This window comes from Carya illinoinensis, chromosome 16 (assembly GCF_018687715.1).
Source record: "Carya illinoinensis cultivar Pawnee chromosome 16, C.illinoinensisPawnee_v1, whole genome shotgun sequence".
Lineage (NCBI taxonomy): Eukaryota > Viridiplantae > Streptophyta > Magnoliopsida > Fagales > Juglandaceae > Carya > Carya illinoinensis.
Genome location: NC_056767.1, coordinates 20,456,741 through 20,477,789, shown reverse-complemented (window position 1 = coordinate 20,477,789; position 21,049 = coordinate 20,456,741). Strand labels below are relative to the sequence as shown.

Sequence of the window (21,049 nt, the reverse complement as noted above, 5' to 3'; positions counted from 1 at the left end):
GCGGATGACCCCTAGGGGAGGTGATGGTGCATACGGATTAATTGGTTAATGGTTATGAGTTGGATATGGGCCAAATGTGAATTTTGGTGTGATATTTGGAAAGGTTCTGTTTTTGGGCCAAATAGGATTTTTCGGCATGTGTGGAAAAATTATGGTTGTATGGGACATGTGCACTGCATTCTTTCATGCATGTTATTTGAGTTAATATGTTTTTATCTATTGGTGTTTGGATTTTACTTACCTGCAGTACCATTTTTGGTTTTGTAGATTTTGGTGCAGGGTTCGAGGAGGAGGAGGAGGCTGAGCCCGAAGATGTGGCTCCGCCGGAGTTCTAAGTGGGTTATGCTTTGTTTCGGCTTTGAAAATATATTTTTGTTTTGTAATATTTTATTATGTATGTTTTAAACAGCTTTGTATTAAATTAAGAAAAATTCTGGTACTTAGTTATTGACTTTGTTATTTGCTAAGTATTTCTCGTGCACATTCGTTGCTTATGCACACACTTGGCACTCGTCGATAGGGTGGTGACCCGTGATGTTATCATCCGGGCATTTCGATTTTCCCGTGTCTGTGCATGGGGATTTGGGGGCGTCATAGGGGGTATCAGAGCGGTTTGGCTCTGGGTAAAACCACATGTCCCGTAGGGAGTACCAGAACGTTTTTAAAGTTGTGTTTTAACAAATTATGTTAAGTAAATTTGCTATTTGATTTATTTTATTTATTTGAACTTGTTTGCTTGTTTTTATTTATTTAGTTATGTTATTGCATGCTGGTTTCTTTTTGTTTCTTGTTATGTGGTGTTGGTTTTGGTTTTTGGTTTTATGTTGGGTTTATTTGTTTTTCTTAAAGGGGGTCAAAGGTTGTGTTGTGGCAGGAAAAAATGGTGAGACCAAGAAAATCTACGCAGGAGCCATGGGATAATACATCGAGAGATGATTCCATAGTCCAAGCAATATGGCAGATGACAGAGTTCATGCAGTAGAATTTTAGGTCACAGCAGGCAAGGCCTTGGCCACAACAAGGAGGACCTTGGCCACAACAAGGGGGTTCTTGGCCACAACAAGGGGGTTCTTGGCCACAACAAGAAGGGTCTTGGCCGCAATAAGGAGGGCTTTTGCCACAACCAGGAGGTCCTTGGCCACATCAGGGAGGGTCTTGGCTATACCTAGGAGGGCCTAGTAGCATGGTGCAAGCCAGATGCACCTATGAGCTCTTTCTGGCGCATAGAACTCCACACTTCACTGGAGAAGAAGATCCACTTCAAGCTGGAAAGTGGGTCAGAGACTTGGAAAGAACTTTTGAGGTGTGTGGTTGCACTGGGGCCCAACAAGTGCTCTACGCCAGTTATCTGTTGCAAGGCACCGCTTCTGATTGGTGGGATACTAAGAGAGTAATGCTAGAAGCAGAGTTGGGATCTTTTGCCGCTGTAACCTGGCAGCGTTTCAAGAAAGAGTTTAATGATCGCTTCTTTCCCGCTTCTGTAAGGCGGCAAAAGGCAAGAGAATTCTCAAGCTTGGTCCAAGGGAGCATGACCGTGGAATAGTATGCCCGGAGATTCATAGAACTTGGGTGATTTGCCCCCCACCTCATCGCCACAGAGGAAATGCGAGCCGAGCGTTTCCAGGAGGGACTACGTCCTGATATATGCCGTATGGTGGTCAGCCACCGGATATCCACTTTTTAGGATTTAGTGGACGTGGCCACCCTTGTAGAGCGAGAGAATAATCTGAGTATGGGCTCCCTCCAGGGCATAAGAGACGGAGTTTTTCTGGTGAAGGAAGTAGCTCGGGTTCGCCTCAGAAATTTATTCAGCAGACCGGGACCCAACCACAAGCATCCTCAGGTGTTCGTATGGGAGGACGGATGCCAATTTGTGAAATTTGTAATAGAGCTCATGAGGGTAAGTGTCGGCTGAGTGGTGGACCCTAGTGTTATCAATGCGGCCAAGTGGGACATATTGCTCGTGAGTGCACCGTCAGAATTCAAGGAAGCCGTGGAGGTAGACGCAGTGGAAGAACAAATCCAAGACAAGCAGTGCAAGCCCGGGTTTATGCTGTAACACCCGGAGATGTGGATGATGAGGCACCAGTGACCCATGATGCTGGAGTAATTACAGGTATGGATTTAATTTAATTTTACATTGGATTTGATTTTTGGTGTGCTTTGATTTCTTTGTGTATTTGGATTTCATGGGTTTATGTGTTTAGTTCAGGGAGAGTCCGTTTATATGAGTTTTATGCTTGCACTTTGTTTGATTCCGATGCGTCACAGTCGTTTGTATCTTCCATGTTTGCTCGGATGTGTCATTTGGTCACGGAACCTTTGCCGAAGTCATTGGTAGTGGCTCTACCCAATGGTGAAATGGTGTGGTGTTCCAAGGTTGCTTTGGGTTGCCCATTAAATTTTGATGGAATGTTCTTGGATGCTGATTTGGTGGTATTCAAGCTGTTGGGTTTTGATATCATTCTTGGGATGGATGGGCTATACCGATATTCTGCGAGTATTAATTGCAGAAGTCGGGTAATTAGCTTTCAGCTTCCAGATGGTGATCGTCTGGAATTTGCAGGGAGTAAGTTAAAAGAAAAGTAGGTAATTATATCGGCAATTCAAGCAAGAAGAGAGATTGCATGGGGAGCATATGCATTCTTAGTCCAAATGGTGTGCACGCCATCTGAGAAGAAGTCTTTGGTAGACATTCTAGTTGTGGAAGAATTCCCCGATGTGTTTGTGGATGACCTGCCTGGGCTACCCACTGTTCGTGAAATGGAGTTTGTTATAGACTTGGAACCTGGAGTGGCTCCTGTACATGAAGTTCCTTACCGCATGGCACCGGCTGAATTAAAAGAGTTGAAGACTCAATTGCAAGAGCTGGGAGATAAGGGGTTCATTCAACCAAGTACTTCGCCGTGGGGTGTGCCAGTTCTGTTTGTTAAAAAGAAAGATGGAACCCTCCGTATGTGTATTGATTATCGGGAATTAAATAAGGTGACCATCAAGAATAAATATCCTCTCCCACGGATTGATGATTTATTTGATCAGCTTCAAGGAGCAGCTGTGTTCTCAAAGATTGATCTGAGGTCGGGATACTACCAGTTGAGGATAAGAGACAAGGATGTGCTCAAAACTGCTTTCAGGTCGAGATATGGGCATTATGAATTTAAGGTGATGCCATTTGGATTAGCCAATGCCCCTGTTGCTTTCATGGATTTAATGAATTGAGTATTTCAACCTTATTTGAATTCCTTTGTGGTAGTATTCATTGATGATATTCTGATTTATTCTCGAGATGTTAAAGAGCATGTGTATCATCTTCATCTAGTTCTTAGGAAATTGAGAGAACACCAGTTGTATGCCAAGCTCAGCAAGTGTGAATTTTGGATGGAGGAAGTCAGATTTATTGGGCATGTGATTTCCCGAGACGAAGTGGCTGTTGATCCTAGTAAGGTGGAAGCCATTTTGTCATGGCAGCGTCCAACAACAGTGCGCGAGATCTGGAGTTTCTTGGGACTTGCTGGATATTACCGAAGATTTGTGGAGGGATTTGCTCGCCTATCCGTACCTCTCACGGTGTTGACTAGAAAGAATGCAGAATTTGTTTGGTCAGATAAGTGTGAGAGAAGCTTCCAAGAATTGAAAAACAGGTTGACTACTACACCAGTGTTAGCGCTCCTAGAACCGCATAAGCCATTTGTAGTCTTCAGCGATGCGTCTAAATTCAGATTGGGTTGTGTCCTTATGCAGGAAGGACGAGTTGTTGCTTATGCATCTCGTCAGCTAAAGGACCATGAGAAGAATTATCCGACGCACGATTTGGAATTAGTTGCGATTGTTTTTGCTCTTAAGATCTGGCGGCACTTTTTGTATGGGGAAGCTTGCGAAGTATACATTGATCACAAGAGCTTGAAGCACTTGTTTTCCCAGAAGAATCTAAACATTAGGCAGAGACGATGGCTAGAGTTAATCAGTGACTACCAGTGCAAGATCAAGTATCATCCGGGGAAGGCAAATATAGTTGCTGATGCTTTGAGCTGAAAATCGCACTTGGAAGATGAAGCCGAGCCGTCAGAATTGGATTCTTTGCTTTGTGGGATGAGAAAGCTTCTTATTAAGAGTTCACAGCAAGTGGAGGTATTATCTTCAGTTCTTGATATTCGGGTAACTGATTTTGAGGAATTGAAGACTCTTCAAATGAAGGATCCGAAACTGCTGGATATCAGGAAAAGAGTCAGAAAATCTCGAGGGCCATTGCACTATAGTATGGATAAAGATGGAATTCTTTGGTTTCGAGATTGTAGGGTAATCCCCAAAGATTCAGAATTTAAGGAGTGGATCATGGCAGAAGCTCATGCGGCCCCTTATTCAGTTCCTCCTGGCAGTACGAAGATGTACCAGGACTTGAAAAAAAATTATTGGTGAGATGAATGAAAAGAGATATTGCCTTGTATGTTGAAAAATGCCACACATGCCGTCAAGTCAAGGTGGAGCATCAAAGACCTGCTGGTATGCTCCAACCCCTCCCTATTCCTGAGTGGAAGTGGGATGACATCATGATGGACTTTGTAGTGGGCTTGCCGAGGATGCCTAGTGGGAAAAATTCTGTTTGGGTGATTGTTGACCTGTTAACGAAGAGTGCTCATTTCTTGCCTGTTAATAACACCAATTCCTTGGGTAAGTTGACCCGCTTGTACGTTAAGGAGATAGTACGGTTGCACGGCATACCGAAGAGTATAGTGTCGGATCGAGACCCAAGGTTCACGTCTCAGTTCTGGAAGAGTTTGCAGGCAGCATTGGGTACTAAGTTGAAGTTTAGTACTACATATCACAAGCAGACATTTAGACCCTTCAGAGTGCACCACTTAGACCCTTGAATGTGTCATGGAATTTCAAGGGAGTTGGGAAAACCACTTGCCGCTCATAGAGTTTGCATATAATAATAGCTTCCATGCGACCATTCAGATGGCTCCTTATGAAGCTCTTTATGGGAGGAAATGCAGATCGCCTTTGTGTTGGGATGAAGTCGGGGAGAGTAGGATAATTGGACCTGAAATAATTCAAAAAATGCAAAGCCAAGTTCGGATCATCAGGGATAAAATGGCGGCAGCTCAGAGTCATCAGAAAAGCTACGCTAATACTAGGAGGAGAGAGTTATCTTTTGAAGAAGGTGATTGGGTTTATCTCAAAGTCTCTCCTATGAGAGAAGTTAAGCGTTTTGGTAAGAAGAGGAAGCTGGATCTGAGGTATGTCGGCCCTTTTCAAATTCTGGAGAAGGTAGGGTCCGTCGCCTATAGAGTTGCTTTGCTAGAATATTTTAGGGATATTCATGATGTCTTCCACGTATCATCCTTGAAGAAGAGCTTTGGACAACAAGAGCTACGCTTTGTCAACCCAGAGAGTATTCAGTTGCAACTGGACCTTACTTATGAGGTTGTTTTGTCACAGATCATAGATTGGAAAGAGCAACAGTTGAAGTCCAAGATGATACCTTTGGTTAAGGTGGCATGGGGAGATCCGTTAACTCAAGACTTCTCTTGGGAGAGAGTAGCTAACATGAGGGAGCAGTATCCCTACTTGTTTGAGTAATAACGGTAGGTTCTTAATCCTGGTCACAGGTGGTTTTATGTGGAATTATGTGACTTGTTTCAAGTTGATGTTTGATCTTGCAAATTTCAAGGACGAAATTTGTTTTTAAGGGGGGAGGATGTGATGACCCGCTTTTATGTGTATTTTCACTAAAGGGTTGTTTTTAATTTAATTAATATATTTATTTATTTAATTTAAATTATTGTGTTTTAAATTTGTTTTAATTTATTTGATGTTGTGTTTAATTTATTTAGTCGTTTTACGGTTTTAAATATTTGCTGTTGGTTGACTGATTCCGAATTGAATTCGAGGAGTCCGGGGTCGGATGGATTGAGGATGGAGTTACTTGATTTGTTGATTTATGGTTGGTTGGTTGTTTTGTGCATTGAGATTGTATTTACATGGTGCATGCACGTGCATTTTATTTAAATTGAGAAAATCCTGTTTTATTTGCGTAAATGGATTTTCGGGTGTGTGTGTCTCACGAGCCCAAGCCGGGATGGGTTATTATCTAGGTGGAGCTCCTATGGTCACTCGGAAGCATAATATACTGAGTGACGTCCCTTGGGTTATCGCTGGGCGACGAGGGGAACGGGGGCTAGAGGATGCTTGGCTATGAATGCGTCGGGTGCGGAACTGGGCATCGCTCTACGCACCGATTTCGTGGCCCTTCGCTGGTGAGGACTAGAGGATGCTTGGCTACGAACGCATGAGGCACGGAACTGGGCATCTCTTGTTTAGGTGTTACACGCGTGGTTGTTACCTACGGTATGGCACAGGAGTCAGAGTGTGCAGATGACCCCTAGGAGAGGTGATGGTGCATACGGATTAATTGGTTAATGGTTATGAGTTGGATATGGGCCAAATGTGAATTTTGGCGTGATATTTAAAAAGGTTATGTTGTTGGGCCAAATGGGATTTTTCGGCGTGTGTGGAAAAATTATGGTTTTATGGGATATGTGCACTGCATTCTTTCATGCATGTTGTTTGAGTTAATATGTTTTTATCTATTGGTGTTTGGATTTTACTTACCTACGGCACCATTTTTGGTTCCGTAGATTTTGGTGCAAGGTTCGAGGAGGAGGAGGAGGCTGAGCCCGAGGATGCAGCTCCGCTGGAGTTCTGAGTGGGTTATGCTTTGTTTCGGCTTTGAAAATATATTTATGTTTTGTAATATTTTATTATGTATATTTTAAACTGCTTTGTATTAAATTAAGAAAAATTCTGGTACTTAGTTATTAACTTTGCTATTCGCTGCATGTTTCTCGTGCATATTCGTTTCTTATGCACATATTTGGCACTCGTCGATAGGGTGGTGATTCGTAATTTCATCATCTGGATGTCTCGATTTTTCCATGTCTGTGCGTGGGATTTGGGAGCGTCACAAAAGGAGTCCACAAACGCTCTACTCAGCTGAACGTAAAATCCCATTCATTTTCACGTCCGAAATGAACTGACCAGCGTCCCTACTGTAGCCAGCTGGTGTGCATCTACTCTGTTGTACTCTTCCAGAACAGAGGAGCTCTATATTTTTTTTTCTTTCGCTGAACGTCCCAATGGGAACTAGAGCTCCGTTCAGCATCTTCTGCTGCAATGAATCGCTGATAGTTCGCTCTGGAGACTTCTCAAGCCAGGATCTTGCCGGTGAATTTTCCTCCAAGTTAAGCTTCGGCGAAGATGGCGGAGATTGTGATGAAGAAGGAAGTGAAGGTGTGGGAGACTGCCGGAGATTCCGATCTGAAGCATTGGGTGATAAAGCTAAATCAAGTATCCTCGAAGTCGGAGACATTTGATTCGAAACATTTGATATTCTTGGAGACGCGCGCATCGTGGTGATTGTCCGACGGAAAAGTAATTGACTTAACCTGTTGATTCCATGCTCCCAAAGACGCATCTGGGTTTCTGTCAACAGCTCTCTCTGGAGTCGAGAATGCCGAAGATGAATATACCACGTTTTTACTAGAATTAGCGTCGTTCGATGGTCTTGAAGATGCACTGGTGCTTGTGGATGTGCAGAGTTGGGTTGCAATCTTCGGGGGCCCAAACTGACCGGCGGAGAGAGACTAATCGAGTGAGACCGAGCCGGCGAACCGGAAGTTGAAGAAGGATACGAACGGGAACTGGAATCACTGCATTTTTTTTCTCCTCAGCCAGAAACAGTCTTCAGGAGCCTGATCCAGTGACACTCAACGACACTCTTGGCGAGTAAAACTCTTCTTGCTCCTCTGTCCCCTCCTCGTCGACCCAGTTTTCTTCTTACGTCTCATTTTATTTTTCATAAACCTCTCTCCTGCATGTAAGTCTTCTCCTCCCTTTCACGTCGAGAACTAGCGTCCGTTCGCTTCAACCAGCTCCTCCTTTTCTTGCTGAAGTGCAACGTCCAGACAAAATCTCCTCTAAGATTTTCGTTCCCTGAGAAGACTTCCGTTCCCTTCTTTCAGCTCTTGCTTCTATGACTTTCACATTGCACCACCAAAAACTATTTTCTTGTTTACGTAAAACCCAATTCCAACGTGCCTCCGTGATTTTCGTTCAACCATAAACACGTGCGTCTTGAACAACCAAAAGAGAAAATCACCACCGCAAGTTATTTGATATTCAAAGTCATCTTCATTTTATGTCTTTTTCAACTATCCAAGTCCACCACTTTCTTCCTTCTCTTTATTTATCTTCTGCATATTTCTTTATATTTCCTCTCAATTAGCATGCACTTTTGGTCAAAAGTTTCAACTGGATCCCATGTGAATTTTATTTAATCTGAAAATAAGGAGATAAAAATAACACTAAAAAAAATAAATTAAAAAGAAAAATAGATTATCAAAAATATGTTATATATGTGAGGAAATATTGTCCAATTAAATCATAGTTATAAAATTAAGCATAAACATGATATTAATCAATTAAAAATCACAACTCATATTTATGCCTATAAACAATTTTTCTATCTAAAACCAATAATAATGTCACGAAGCATTTAAAATATATTGATTTTAAATATATAAAATATATAATATTTCAACTCAATCATTCACTAAGTCTGAATCACTGTTTTGGGCAACTTTTATCCGATCTATTAATGATGATCCCAAAGTCAGACTGCTCAACTGGGCCTGTGTGTCCATAATCATCTCTATCCATGCTCTCTCCATATCCAAAAGAATATGCCTCTGAGGGGTGTACATAGAAGCGAGGGTACTAGAGGACGATTTCCGACTCAAGGCATCTGCCACTACATTAGCTTTACCTGGATGCTAGTTGATTTTGTAGTCATAATCCTTCAAAAGTTCCAACCATCTGTACTGTCTCATATCAAGTCTTTCTGAGTAAAGAAATACTTTAAGCTCTTATGTTTGGTATAAATCTCGTATTTCTCCCCATAGAGATAGTGTCTCCATAACTTCAAGGCGAACACAACTGCTGCAAGCTCTAGGCCATGCTTTGGATAATTCTCTTCATAACTCTTGAGTTGTCGAGAAGCGTAGGCAATAACCTTCCCATGCTACATTAAATCACAACCCAAACACTTGAGAGAAGCGTCACTGTAAATGATAAATCATGTATTGCCTGAGGGAACAATGAGTACAGGTGCTGTCACTAGTCTCTTCTTCAGCTCCTGAAAACTTCTTTCATAGACTTCAGTCCATATAAATTTCTCATTTTTCCTCATCAGCTTAGTCATCAGGGCTGCGATACTGGAAAACCCCTCGAAGAACCTCCTGTAGTACCCTGTAAGACCCAAGAAGCTTCTGACTTCTTTAACATTGGTTGGCGTGCCCAGTTCACAGCTGCTTCAATTTTCGTCGCGTCAACTGAAAGTCCTTCTTTTGACATGGCATGCCCCAAAAACGTAATTTCTTTCAACCAGAAATTATACTTCTTAAATTTTGCGAACAACTGTTGCTTCCTTAAAATTTGTAACACAACCCTCAAGTGTCCTTCATGATCTACTGAGCTTTTCGAGTATATGAGAATGTCATCAATGAACATAACAACAAACTGATCTACATACTCCCTGAACACTCTGTTCATCATGTCCATGAAGGCTGCTAGGGCATTTGTCAAACTAAATGACATGACCAAAAACTCATAGTGTTCATAATGAGTTCTGAATGCCATCTTCGAAACATCTTCTGACTTGATCTTGTGCTAGTGGTAGCTTGATTGTAGATCAATCTTGGAGAAAACTTGGGCCCCCTGCAACTGGTCGAACAAATCATCAATTCTTGGTAAGGGGTATTTTTCCTTCACTGTCACCCGATTCAATTCTCGATAATCAATGTAGAGTCTCATTGAACCTTCCTTCTTTTTCTCAAAAAGAACCGATGCGCCCCATGGTGACACACTAGTGGATGTAACACTTCTCCAACAGCTCCTTCAACTGCTCCTTAAGCTCCTTCAACTCCACTAGAGCCATACGGTAAGGTGCCATACCAGGTAGGAGATCAATTGAAAAGCCAACCTCTTGGTCCGAGGGAAACCCTGGAAGATCCTCCAGAAACACATTCAGAAATTCCCTGACAATGGGGATATCTTCAAGCTTGGGTCCCTCTACAGGTGGCAAGCCAGAAACCCAGAGCATCCCTGTCTTAGTAATCTGGTTGCTTGCAAGGCTGAGATTAGTCGGGGTGAAGATTTTCCTCTCTCTGCACAAAAGTTGAATTCTTCTTTGCCCGGGGTTTTGAAAACTACTTCCTTTTTAAAACAATCTAACAGGCGTGAGTTCGGGATAACCAATCCATTCCCAGAATTACATCAAACCCCATCATATCAAAAATTACCAAGTCTGCTAGAAGATGCCTCCCACTAATATCTATAGGGCAATTCTTAAGTATGGTGTCGCAAACTATGTGCTCATCGGTAGGTGTCGCAACTGATAGCGAACAGTCAAGCCTTTCAAGTACTTTCACATCCAAGCATGCATAAGCACTTGCTATAAATGAGTGTGTGGCACCTTGGTCAAACAAAAAAGTAGCAAAACAAGAGAATAGTGGAAGGGTACGTGTAACCACTTTGTTAGATGACTTAGCATCTCTTGGTGTAGAGGCAAAAACTCTGGCTGGCACAATAGCCCTCTGGCCACCCTTTATAGTTGGAGGTGGCACATTCCTCCTTGGGCAATCTCGAGTCATATGATTTGGTTGCCCGCATCTGAAGCAAGCATTCTGACCCACTAAGTAATATCCTTGATGCATTTTCCTGCAAATCTTGCAAACTGGGTTTGTTGGAATAGTCTGATGTGACTGTGGCTGGTGTCTGGGGGCAGGCTACTTGTTTTTATTGGGCTTGGGAAGTGGTTGTTGGTGTTTCCTTTGATTGAAGATCTTTGCATTCGCCCTCATGTCTTCTTCAACTAATGTGGCCCTTGTAACTAAATCGGTGAAGTTACGGATCCTCAAGGGTATTGGACGACTTCGGATCCTCGGATGCAAGCCTTGCGCAAACTTTTCACACTTCTTTTCCTCATTAGGAATCAGATAACTTGCAAACCTCGACAATGCCATGAAAGTGGCAGCATAGCGCTCCATCGTCATGGTTCCCTGAGCTATGTAAATAAACTACCTAGCTCTTGCTTCCCGGAGTGCAGGAGAAAAGAATCGGTCCAAAAAGGCCTTTTTGAAGTGGTCCCAAGTGATGGGTACCCCTTCACCAAGTTCTAGCTGCAGTAGCTCTCGAGTAGAGGTCCACCACTCATCTACCTCATCAGCCAGCACATAAGTGGCATACTCTACCTTCTGTACATCAGTACAGAACAGAGCTCTGAAAATATTTTCCATTCTTTTTATCCAACTCTCTGTATCAAGTGCTTCTACTTTATTGTCAAATGTCGGAGGGTGCTGTTGCGTAAATTCATTTAGGGTGCAACCGACCCTGGGATTCCTGACTCCTAAACCCTGATCATCAGCAAGGTACCGAAGAAGTTTGGTAGCAGCAGCAACCAACATCTCAGGCTCATTTGGTGGTGGTTCTGTGGAGCCTTCAGGGTGCTCATTGCGCCTAGTAACCGGTGCCATTCTAACAACATCCTTCATTCAATGAGTATAACAAATACAATCATTCAAAGATCAAGCACTCAATCAAACAAAGCGATAATTAAAACATAATCATCGAGCTGACCAGGAGTCATCCTAGGTAATTTCTATCCTAAACTCATCTCTTTTAAAAAAAAAGAAGTCTACAAAATCACTCAACCTGGGCTCTGATACCAATTGTAACACTCCGCTCCCGTAGGATAGAGACATTACTAACATACATGATAAAATACCTGGTAAAAAAACTCATTATTCTGAAATACCTCGTTTATTGAATAACTTAATTGAAAGGACATAAATAGTCTTGAAACTTGAAACTAAAATAAAGCAAAACATGAGCTAGTCTGAAACAAGAATAGTTATTGAAATGACATAAAAGAAAACTTAATCCTTGTGTAAATGACACTTATTCATCTCTAAGTCTTTATACTAGAACTACTCCTGGCCATCTAGCTTTGCATCATCATAATCACCATCTGTGGCAACCAACATAGAAGAAAACAAAAAGACAAACAAAAAGAAAAATGAGTCAAATACTCAATAAATATCACATCATACCGTAAAATATTATTTAGCTTGGCATAAACCTGATTTTTAAAGCCTCATCATAACTTACATATAATATTCATAGATTCTCATAACATGTCTATACTTTATTAACATGAGTGGAAACATGCATAATCATGGCAAACATGAAGCGTGAATACATGAGTTAACTTGTTTATCTTGAATTATACTTATTACATGGTGAACCAAGCTTGAGTCCATGGCACCACATAACTTGTCATGTAGTGAAACATGCTTGAGTCTGTGTTTCACTTAACTTGTGTAACTTGTACATGGTATTTTCTTGTACTTAGCGTAGCATAACATGACACGTCCTAACATGATCTAAACATTTTATAACATTTCATGGCATGCATGATCTGAGAACTACATGTACATGGCATACATGATCTAGCTATTTATTACATAGCATGCTTGACTTAAGTTATTGCATGAAAAATACATGGCATACGTGGTCTAAGTACTACATGAATATAGCATGCGTGATCTGGCTATTTTAATTTATAGCATACTTATCTTAAATTATTATATGATCATATCATGGCTTCCATGTGATTTTAGTAATATTCAATCCATCAATCAACAATACATAATAGCATAACATATATAAGCTTACTTTCATGTAAATCATCGTAATTCATAGAAGTTTGTGAAAGCGATCTAACCTTGACTCGGCTCTTAGCGCAACGTGGATAACCATCAAAACCATATCATATTATCATACCCAATTATAATATTTTCATCACGCATACATTTATATGATCATACTATTTACCTTTTAGCGCTGCTTCCAAAAACTCACGTCTTAGCTCGTAATCTATACAAGGCACTAGCCGTTACTAAACTTTCTAGAAAACGTGTCGTAGCAATCTAACTACTTAAAGTTATATATAGAGATAATTTAATAAATATTCAAATATAAAAAGTTTACATAAACTAATATTATTCCAAAACTCATATCAAAATACTTAATATTTTGTGGAAACATATAACTTAATAATTTTATAAAAATCTAGTAAAGGTTAATTGGAATATGAACTACAATGATAAGCTGAATTAATATAATAGAATACTTTAAAGGTAATCTGAAATATAATAAAATAAATCCCAATTTAAAACACAAGTCCAGTTAAAAACTAAGTCTAATAGGTTTATTAAAAACAACTAGGCCCAACACCCTTAAAAGGAAAACTCTTGGTCGAAAGGCTTAAAGCCCGAAGGCCATTGTAATAAAAGAATTTAGTTCAGGAGGGTATAGGCTAAGGGTCAAAGGGCTTACATGTAATTATGGAAGCAATGAAGTGGCATTTTAGGAAGTCTGGAACAAAACAATTAAAATGAAGGACAAAACTTACAAGAGTGGCTCACATACGTATCATTGGAAGTCGGGAACCAAATAAAGACAAGGAAACAAATGGCCATGAGATGCTTACCGAGAGGAAGCTAGGGCGACGACGGCTCTAGGTGGCTGGGAGTGATCAGCGACACCACTGGCCTTCTCGAAAAGGTGGTGCAATACGATAGAGAGAGTGAGAGAGTGAAAAACATTTGTCAAACCAAAACAAAGAATGGAGGGAGAGAGAAGATTCCAGCGTGGGCTTACCGAAAGGGAGTGGGTTCAAAGGGAATGGGCTGGTCGGCACTTTTTGTGGTTGTTTCCGGGGAGTTGGTTGCCTCAGTTGGCTGTGAGAGTGGTTTTCTAAGTTGTAGGGGCTATTATGTTGGGCTGGTATGTGTATCTTTTCCCTCTTTGTCTACTAAAATTCTGAATGATTAATCTAAGGGTTTGGTGGGATTTTATAAAGGTGAGGGAACGGGTTTTATGTGAGTTTTCAGGAGATTAGCTAGATCTGATTTGGTTATGATCTTAGAATCTTTTTAAAAAAATTTTAAACCAATCCGATAATAACAGAGAATACAAGATAAAGGAAACCACCTTAAAAAACTCTAATTAATCTGGTTTATTATCTCATTTAACAAATAAATAATTATAAGCATCTAATTAAAATATAAGTAAATAATAAATAAATAAATAAATTGTAACGGAATTAATCTAAAGTCTTATTCTAGGTTCGTATGTTACAATTGTTCTACGGGTATACTGTCTAAGGGGTCACAATCCCTCTATGTGAACATGTATACTTGGAGAACTATGTGGAGGTGCTGCCAAAATTTCTACTGACGTGGAAAGTAGTAGAGTGACAGAATATGTGTTATATGAATCATATAATCTCGAATAGGATAGGACCAACTACCTTATCAAAAAAGCAATGACAATTGGAGCATGACATGCATGTGAATTTTCACTTATACATGTTACTAATACATACATGTTTTTAGAAATGGATGAAAGTTGGATGCGTCCAAGCAATGGACTTGTTAAGGATTACGTACCCTATGTGTGTGGAGTAAGACCTTCATTGATTTTGCTCAGGCCTCTACTGTTAGTTGTGGTTACATTAAGTGTCCATGTCAAGGATGTAAAAATTTGTGTGTGATATGGTTGGATTAAGTTGAAAGTCATGTTCGTGAACGGTATAGATCTGGGGTATACCCGATGGGTACTGCATGGTGAGCCATATGAACAGTCAAAGGATGTATTGTTTAGTCATCTGAATTATTTGCAGTACATGGATGATGATTATGAGCAAGATGAGATGGAGGAGATGTTGGGTGTCATGGAAGCTGGTATGTTTATGATGAGGTTGACAACAATGCCTCAAGTGGCCAAGGGACTAATTCTGAAAATTTTGCTGCAATGTGGAAAGATGCAAAGCGCAAGCTTTATCCAAGTTGTACAAAACATTCCAAAATATCATTTATTGTGCAGTTGCTTCACATTAAGTCATTGTGTGGGATGTCGACGAAAGCAATAAACATGGTATTGGACTTATTTAACAAGGTGCTTCCCGAAGGGTCTACATTACTGAAGAACTTTTATGAAGTGAAACAGTTGAGAAAGGGATTAGGGTTTGAGTAGAATTCCATACCTGCATGCAAGAATGATTGTGTTTTGTCATGGAAGGAGAATGAGGAGAAACAAGCATGTCCTGTATGCAGAGAGTCGAGGTGGAAGGGTAAGAAAAACATGCCGGTTAAGGTGTTGTAATATTATTCCTTGAGACCTCGGTGGCAAAGACTATATATTTGTAAGAAATAGTTCGCGATATGAGATGGCACGAGGAGAAAAGAGTTAAGGATGACGCATATATGAGGCACCCAGTTGACTCACTTGCATGTCAATCTTTCAATAATAAATACTTAGAGTTTGGGATGGAAGCTCGGAACGTGCGTTTGGGATTCACAACTGATGGATTAAACCCTTTTGAGAATATGAGTACAAGTTATAACACTTGGCTTGTAGTGTTGATTTCGTACAATCTTCCACCATGGAGGTGCATGAAGGCCTCCAACTTTTTGTTAACTTTACTTATCCCCAGCCCAAGATCATCAGGGAATGACATTGACGTATTCATGCAGCCGTTGATTGAAGAGTTGAAAAAGTTATAGGAAATAGGCGTTAGAACTTATGATGCATCCACGTCAACATCTTTTCAAATGCATGTTGCGTTAATGTGGATGATAAATAACTTTCTAGCATATGAGAATCTTTTCAGCTAGAGTACTAAAGGGAAGTTAGTGTCTTTAACGTGTAATAAAAAAGCTACTAGTGACTGTTAAAAGTTTCTCAGAAGTTGTGTTTCATGGCTTATTGATGTTATCTAACAATAAATCATGCATGGAGAATAGAATACGCTAAGTTTGATGGGAGAGTAAAGGACAGAATTATACCAAATGAGTTGTCTGGGGAAGAGATGGTGGAACAATTGGTACATGTTAGAGCGAACAATTTTGGCAAAGGTTGGGGAAAGAATAAGAGAAAACTAGATGTAGCAGAATTAAATTGGACAAAGCTTAGTATTTTTTTTTACTTGACGGATTGAGAGTCCTGTATGTTGCGACATAATTTGGATGTAATGCACATAGAGAAGAATATCTATGAAAATATACTGGGTACATTGATGAGCTTTAACAAAAAGATGAAGGACATGATCAAGACGAGGAAAGATCTTAAGAGAATGGGAATTAAACATAATCTACATTTACGGGTGGAAGGTGACAGGATGGTCATGCCGCATGCATGTTTTACGATGACATCTAATGTATGTGTTGCCATAACCGAACTCTGTATATTTTTTAAGGATTTGTGTGCTTGGGTAGTAAATCGAGACATGTTGCAGAAACTGGAAGAAGACACTACTACTATACTATGTAAATTCGAGTAGATCTTTCCACCATCATTTTTTGATGTCATGGTCCATTTAGAAATACATTTACCCCAGAAGGTACTATTGGGTGGACGGGTGCAGTTTTGTTGAACGTATCCAGTTGAAAGATATTTGGGTCGACTAAAGCACACAATTGGGAATAATGCCAGAGCTAGGGGTAGAATAGCAAAAGGCTATACACATGATGAATGGTTAACATTTTGCTCTCTTTATCTTCATGGTGTTGAGACACAATTTAATTTTCAAGAGTGAAATGCTAATCTTGCTGCTCCACCTCTTAGTGAGCTATCAGTGTTTTCCCTGAATGTACAACCCTTGGATGCACAAACTGGTTATGATTTAATTGATACAGAGTTAGGTAAAGTTCGTATATGTTAGATTTTGAAACTTTTAACTCTGGGTAACTTTTAATAAGTATATATTATTTCAATTGTTAAATTTTGAAACTACGTGCTTGTGATCTTGGATCAGTTTCTCTTGAATTGTATGCATTGGTCTGTGATCCCACAAATAGAGCACTTTGATAGACTGCATACACAGTTCGAGGTTATAGATTCCATACTCTGGATTGTGAATGTAATATAAAGACTCAAAACTATTGTGTGTTGGTTGAGGGAAGTTATTGAATAAATGATATTGACTATTATGGTGTCATATGCGATATATTATCAGATTGAAATATCTAGGTGGGTCTGTAACATATGTCTTTAAATGTGATTGGTGTGATCTAGGTGGTGGTCAGGTTTCGATACATAGGGATAATCACTTTACTAGTGTTAATACTGCATCCAAATGGTATGAAAATGATCCATGTGTATTGGCTTGTCAAGCTACCCAAGTCTATTACTTGATTGATCCAGCAAAAAGCGTTGATGAAAGTATGGAGAGATAACTTGGTGATTCATATATATAATTTATCTCTCAAAATATATATGAAGCAGGAATGAGTGCAGATTATGAGAATAGTGGATATGAAGATGACACTTTGATTGTAGAGGCCTACAAGAAGATGGAGAGGGTATTAACTTGTTTGTTGACCTTGGTGCGCTCGAGTTACTCCCCTTGTGTAGAGATGACGTCCCACCCATCCATCTTGATCTGTCCATATTAAATGATCATTCAATTCAAGTAAGTGAGGCAGAAGAAGAATAAGAGTTAGAAGAAGAAGGCGAAGAAGAATCCGGGGAGGAAGTGGATAAAGAGGATGGAGAAGGGGTTGATGATGACGACGAAGATGTTATTGAGGGAGATTCTAAAACAAGTATGGAAAATACATCAAAAAATGAAGAATATAAGTACTAAATATTTTATTCATATAGGTGACTATAAAATATTATACTTTTCATAATTTCTTCTAATTAATTTTCTTTGATATAATTAATCATTTTCAAGGATGCCACCAAAACGACAATGAAGAAATGTGCCTCCTCCACCAAGTCCAAGCCCTGAACCCATTGAGGACTCGCCACTTGAGGAATCCACTCTTGAATATCAAGTTAACATGCAAGAGAATGACAGCCAGTCGACACCTACCAGTAAGGAAATCTCGTTGATAATTAACTATATAATTAATACTTTTCTCTCAATAACTATATAATTAGAATAATTATACTATTATCTATTAGTTGATGTATCTGCTTGTCGTGGTCGTGGCTATACACGTGGCATCTCTCTTGAGAAATATAAAAGGCATGGAAAACTCAAAGTCACCATTCCTAATAATTCCATTGGATGAGTGGATGATAGTGCTGTAGCACCTTCCTTCTATATTGGCCTTGTAGTCTGAGCTTATGCTCCATTTTATGTGCGATCATGGCAAGATGTTCCTAATGAGATTAAGGAGCACATTCAGAGTCGTGTGCTAGTGAGTTTACTTTGAGAGTACATTTTTTTTCACCTAGATTAGTATATCATATTTATAATGTAATTCACTTATTAGGATGAATTCAATCTCGACTTTGGTCATAGCGAGGATTTGAGAATTGTGAATGAGTTGATGGCTACACTATTTCGATGTCACAAGGGACGATGTCATGACCACTTCAAGAAGTTTGAGACATTGGAAGAAGTTGCGTAGTTCCCTTTCTAGCAGAGGAAGTTAGATGATTGGAGAAAGTGTTGTGATCTTTTCGCAACTCTAGATTATCAGGTATTCTAGATTTATATCCTTTAATTATTTACATTTATATTCGTTCTATGCATTAATTGTATATATATTACAATTAGCATTCTTGATTAATTTTGTAGCACTTAAGTTCTACAAATGCATAGAATAGATCCGCTCTGACAGTCGACTATCGTGCCGGTTAAAAGTCATTCCACCGTCTTACTAAAAAAATGGTAATTAAAAAATTATAGAAATCTTTTATTTTTCTTATATTCTTTTATTTAAGTACTAACATTATCTTTTTACAAATGGAAAATGTCACTTTGTTAAAAACATGATGATCTTGAAAACGTTTTCCTCATTCATGTCTATGTTGTTGCTCACACTAACGAGGGTAGTGAGTGCATGGATCCTGCTGCTGCAGATAATTATATAAGCGATGTTAATTTTGTTGAATAAATTATGCAACATGTGAATAATTTATTTTTTATTTGTATTTGTTTTAATACGTTACTTATTGCATGTTTTTTTCAAATTGTAGGAAAAAATGATAGAGATGTTGTCAACTTCTAGGGAACCTCTCCTAGTGACATAGACAAATTCATGCAAGTGCTCGGGCCAAAGTCTAGTATGGCAAGAGGTTTGGGACGATTTGTCAAGTATTTCGGTCCATCCTCCTTAACCTCACCTAATTCACAAATTAATAATCTTACTAAAGATTTAGAAGTTGCACTGTGCGAGAATAAGTATATGAATTCGAGAAAATAAGAGTTGGAGTCCCTCTTAGAGCAAGAGTCTCATTTAGATACGCATTTGTAGGACCAACAGAGAGACCAAGAGGGAAGAATACGCAGTGAAGTTTAAGAGCAAGTGCAGTGGGAGATGATGGTGCAAATGGAGTGTGTTATGCCATTCCAATAGAATTGCGGTGGGCGAGGAAAGAAGAAATGAATTTGATCAATTTTATAAGTATATATAACTTTTAATATCTAATTTGAAAACTTTATAAGACATTTTTAGTTGTTAAATGATGGTGTATAATATGATTCAATTGGTATGTTTTTTAATTGTATGAAATTAGTATTTTTGATCTGTACGTTTGAATGTAAATAAAAAATGTTCAAACATTGGTACACTTTCGAACCAACGTCCAAACGTAATTACCGAAAGTATAACATAACATTCAAACGTACGATTCAGTGTTCAAATGTACTCACCCTCAAACGACCAAACCGTTCAAATGTTTAAATTATTAACGTTCGAACAAACCTCCAAATGTACCACTTGCATTCGAATGCTTCTTTGTTAACATTCGAACTAATGTCCAAATGTTATACTCCTTACATTCAAACATTGGTCCGTTAACGTTCAAACTGAAATTTGAACATTATTGTAGTTAACGTTTGAACATATAAACATTCAAACGTTTTGGTGATACATTCGAACTATAATCAACGAACATAAACTTCTGTCATTCGAATGTCAATTGGTTGGGTTGACGTTCGAGCTTTCAATTGGACGTTCAAATGTTATTTTCTATGACAGATTTCAATTGTCACAGAAAGTGCCACGTTCAAACGTTATACCTAATGGAACACCTCCAACCGTCACTAATATTTTAGTGGGATTGCATAGTAATCTGTCACTAATTATTTTCTGTGATGCACATTAGGTGACGGTCATGGTGACGATTTCTAATATTTTACCAAATGTATTTAGTGACGTTTTGGTCATTTTTTGTGAGGATTTCCTCTGTCACAGAATACAAATTGTGTTGTAGTGGTAAAGACATCTGTCTCTCTAGCATCATCCATAAAAATAAGGTTCATATATAGTGTACTAAGCCAATAAGTTTTTCCAAAATTTTTTTAAAAAACAAAAAAGAATTAAGACTTGACAGATCATAATAGTGATATATATTTATGAAAATCTCTCCCACCATTCACCCATGCAGAGGCTGCACAGAACCAAACATTTTTCTTAATGGGGGGCTAGTATTTATTGCATGAAACTAAATGTATTTTATTCTTTTGAATTAATTAGGAACAAAATGAGCAAGAGTATAAAGATTTTGTTGGTAAAGAGTACAAGTTTCTAAATTAAAAGGTACGGTAATTGGATCGTATAAATATTTTTTTAGTTGGTAAGGCGCTTTTTTTTTTTTTTTAAATCACATAATCTTTACAATGAGTGATTAAATTTTAGTTGATATTTCTCGTCTATATCTATCGATAAATGGTTATATAATTTTATTTTAAGCGTGTTCATGTCTTTACCTTGTATAGTTATTCTTGGTGCTCTTTTAATTAACTCATGCCAAATAGAACATCTAAAACATATATTTCTTTTTAATTATGGCTCATATTTCATTATCTTTTTTTATAGTATCGACAGTAAACATGAATTAAAACAAAATGGATGATGACTTTCACTTTTTTTTTTTAAATGAAACTGAATTTCATTGATAACATAAGACA

At 38.9% G+C, this 21,049-nt stretch overlaps 1 protein-coding gene across 1 annotated transcript; it reads right to left on the bottom strand.

Moving 5' to 3' along the window:
- Positions 1–10,286: 10,286 nt before the first annotated feature.
- On the bottom strand, positions 10,287–11,111 carry LOC122298894. Its single transcript, XM_043108735.1, has 2 exons — positions 10,849–11,111; positions 10,287–10,728 (listed from the first exon to the last, which is right to left on the bottom strand). The coding sequence occupies exons 1-2, from the start codon at positions 11,109–11,111 to the stop codon at positions 10,287–10,289; spliced, it is 705 nt and encodes a 234-aa protein (XP_042964669.1).
- Between the last annotated feature and the right edge of the window lie 9,938 nt (positions 11,112–21,049).

Bases quoted from the DNA above. Each gene is read 5' to 3' on its own strand.
- LOC122298894 (XM_043108735.1), bottom strand. From the start codon at position 11,111: ATGACGATGGAGCGCTATGCTGCCACTTTCATGGCATTGTCGAGGTTT. The intron at 10,729-10,848 runs GTAGCCTGCCCC...TGCTTGCTTCAG, and splicing joins CCCAAGCCCAATAAAAACAA to ATGCGGGCAACCAAATCATA.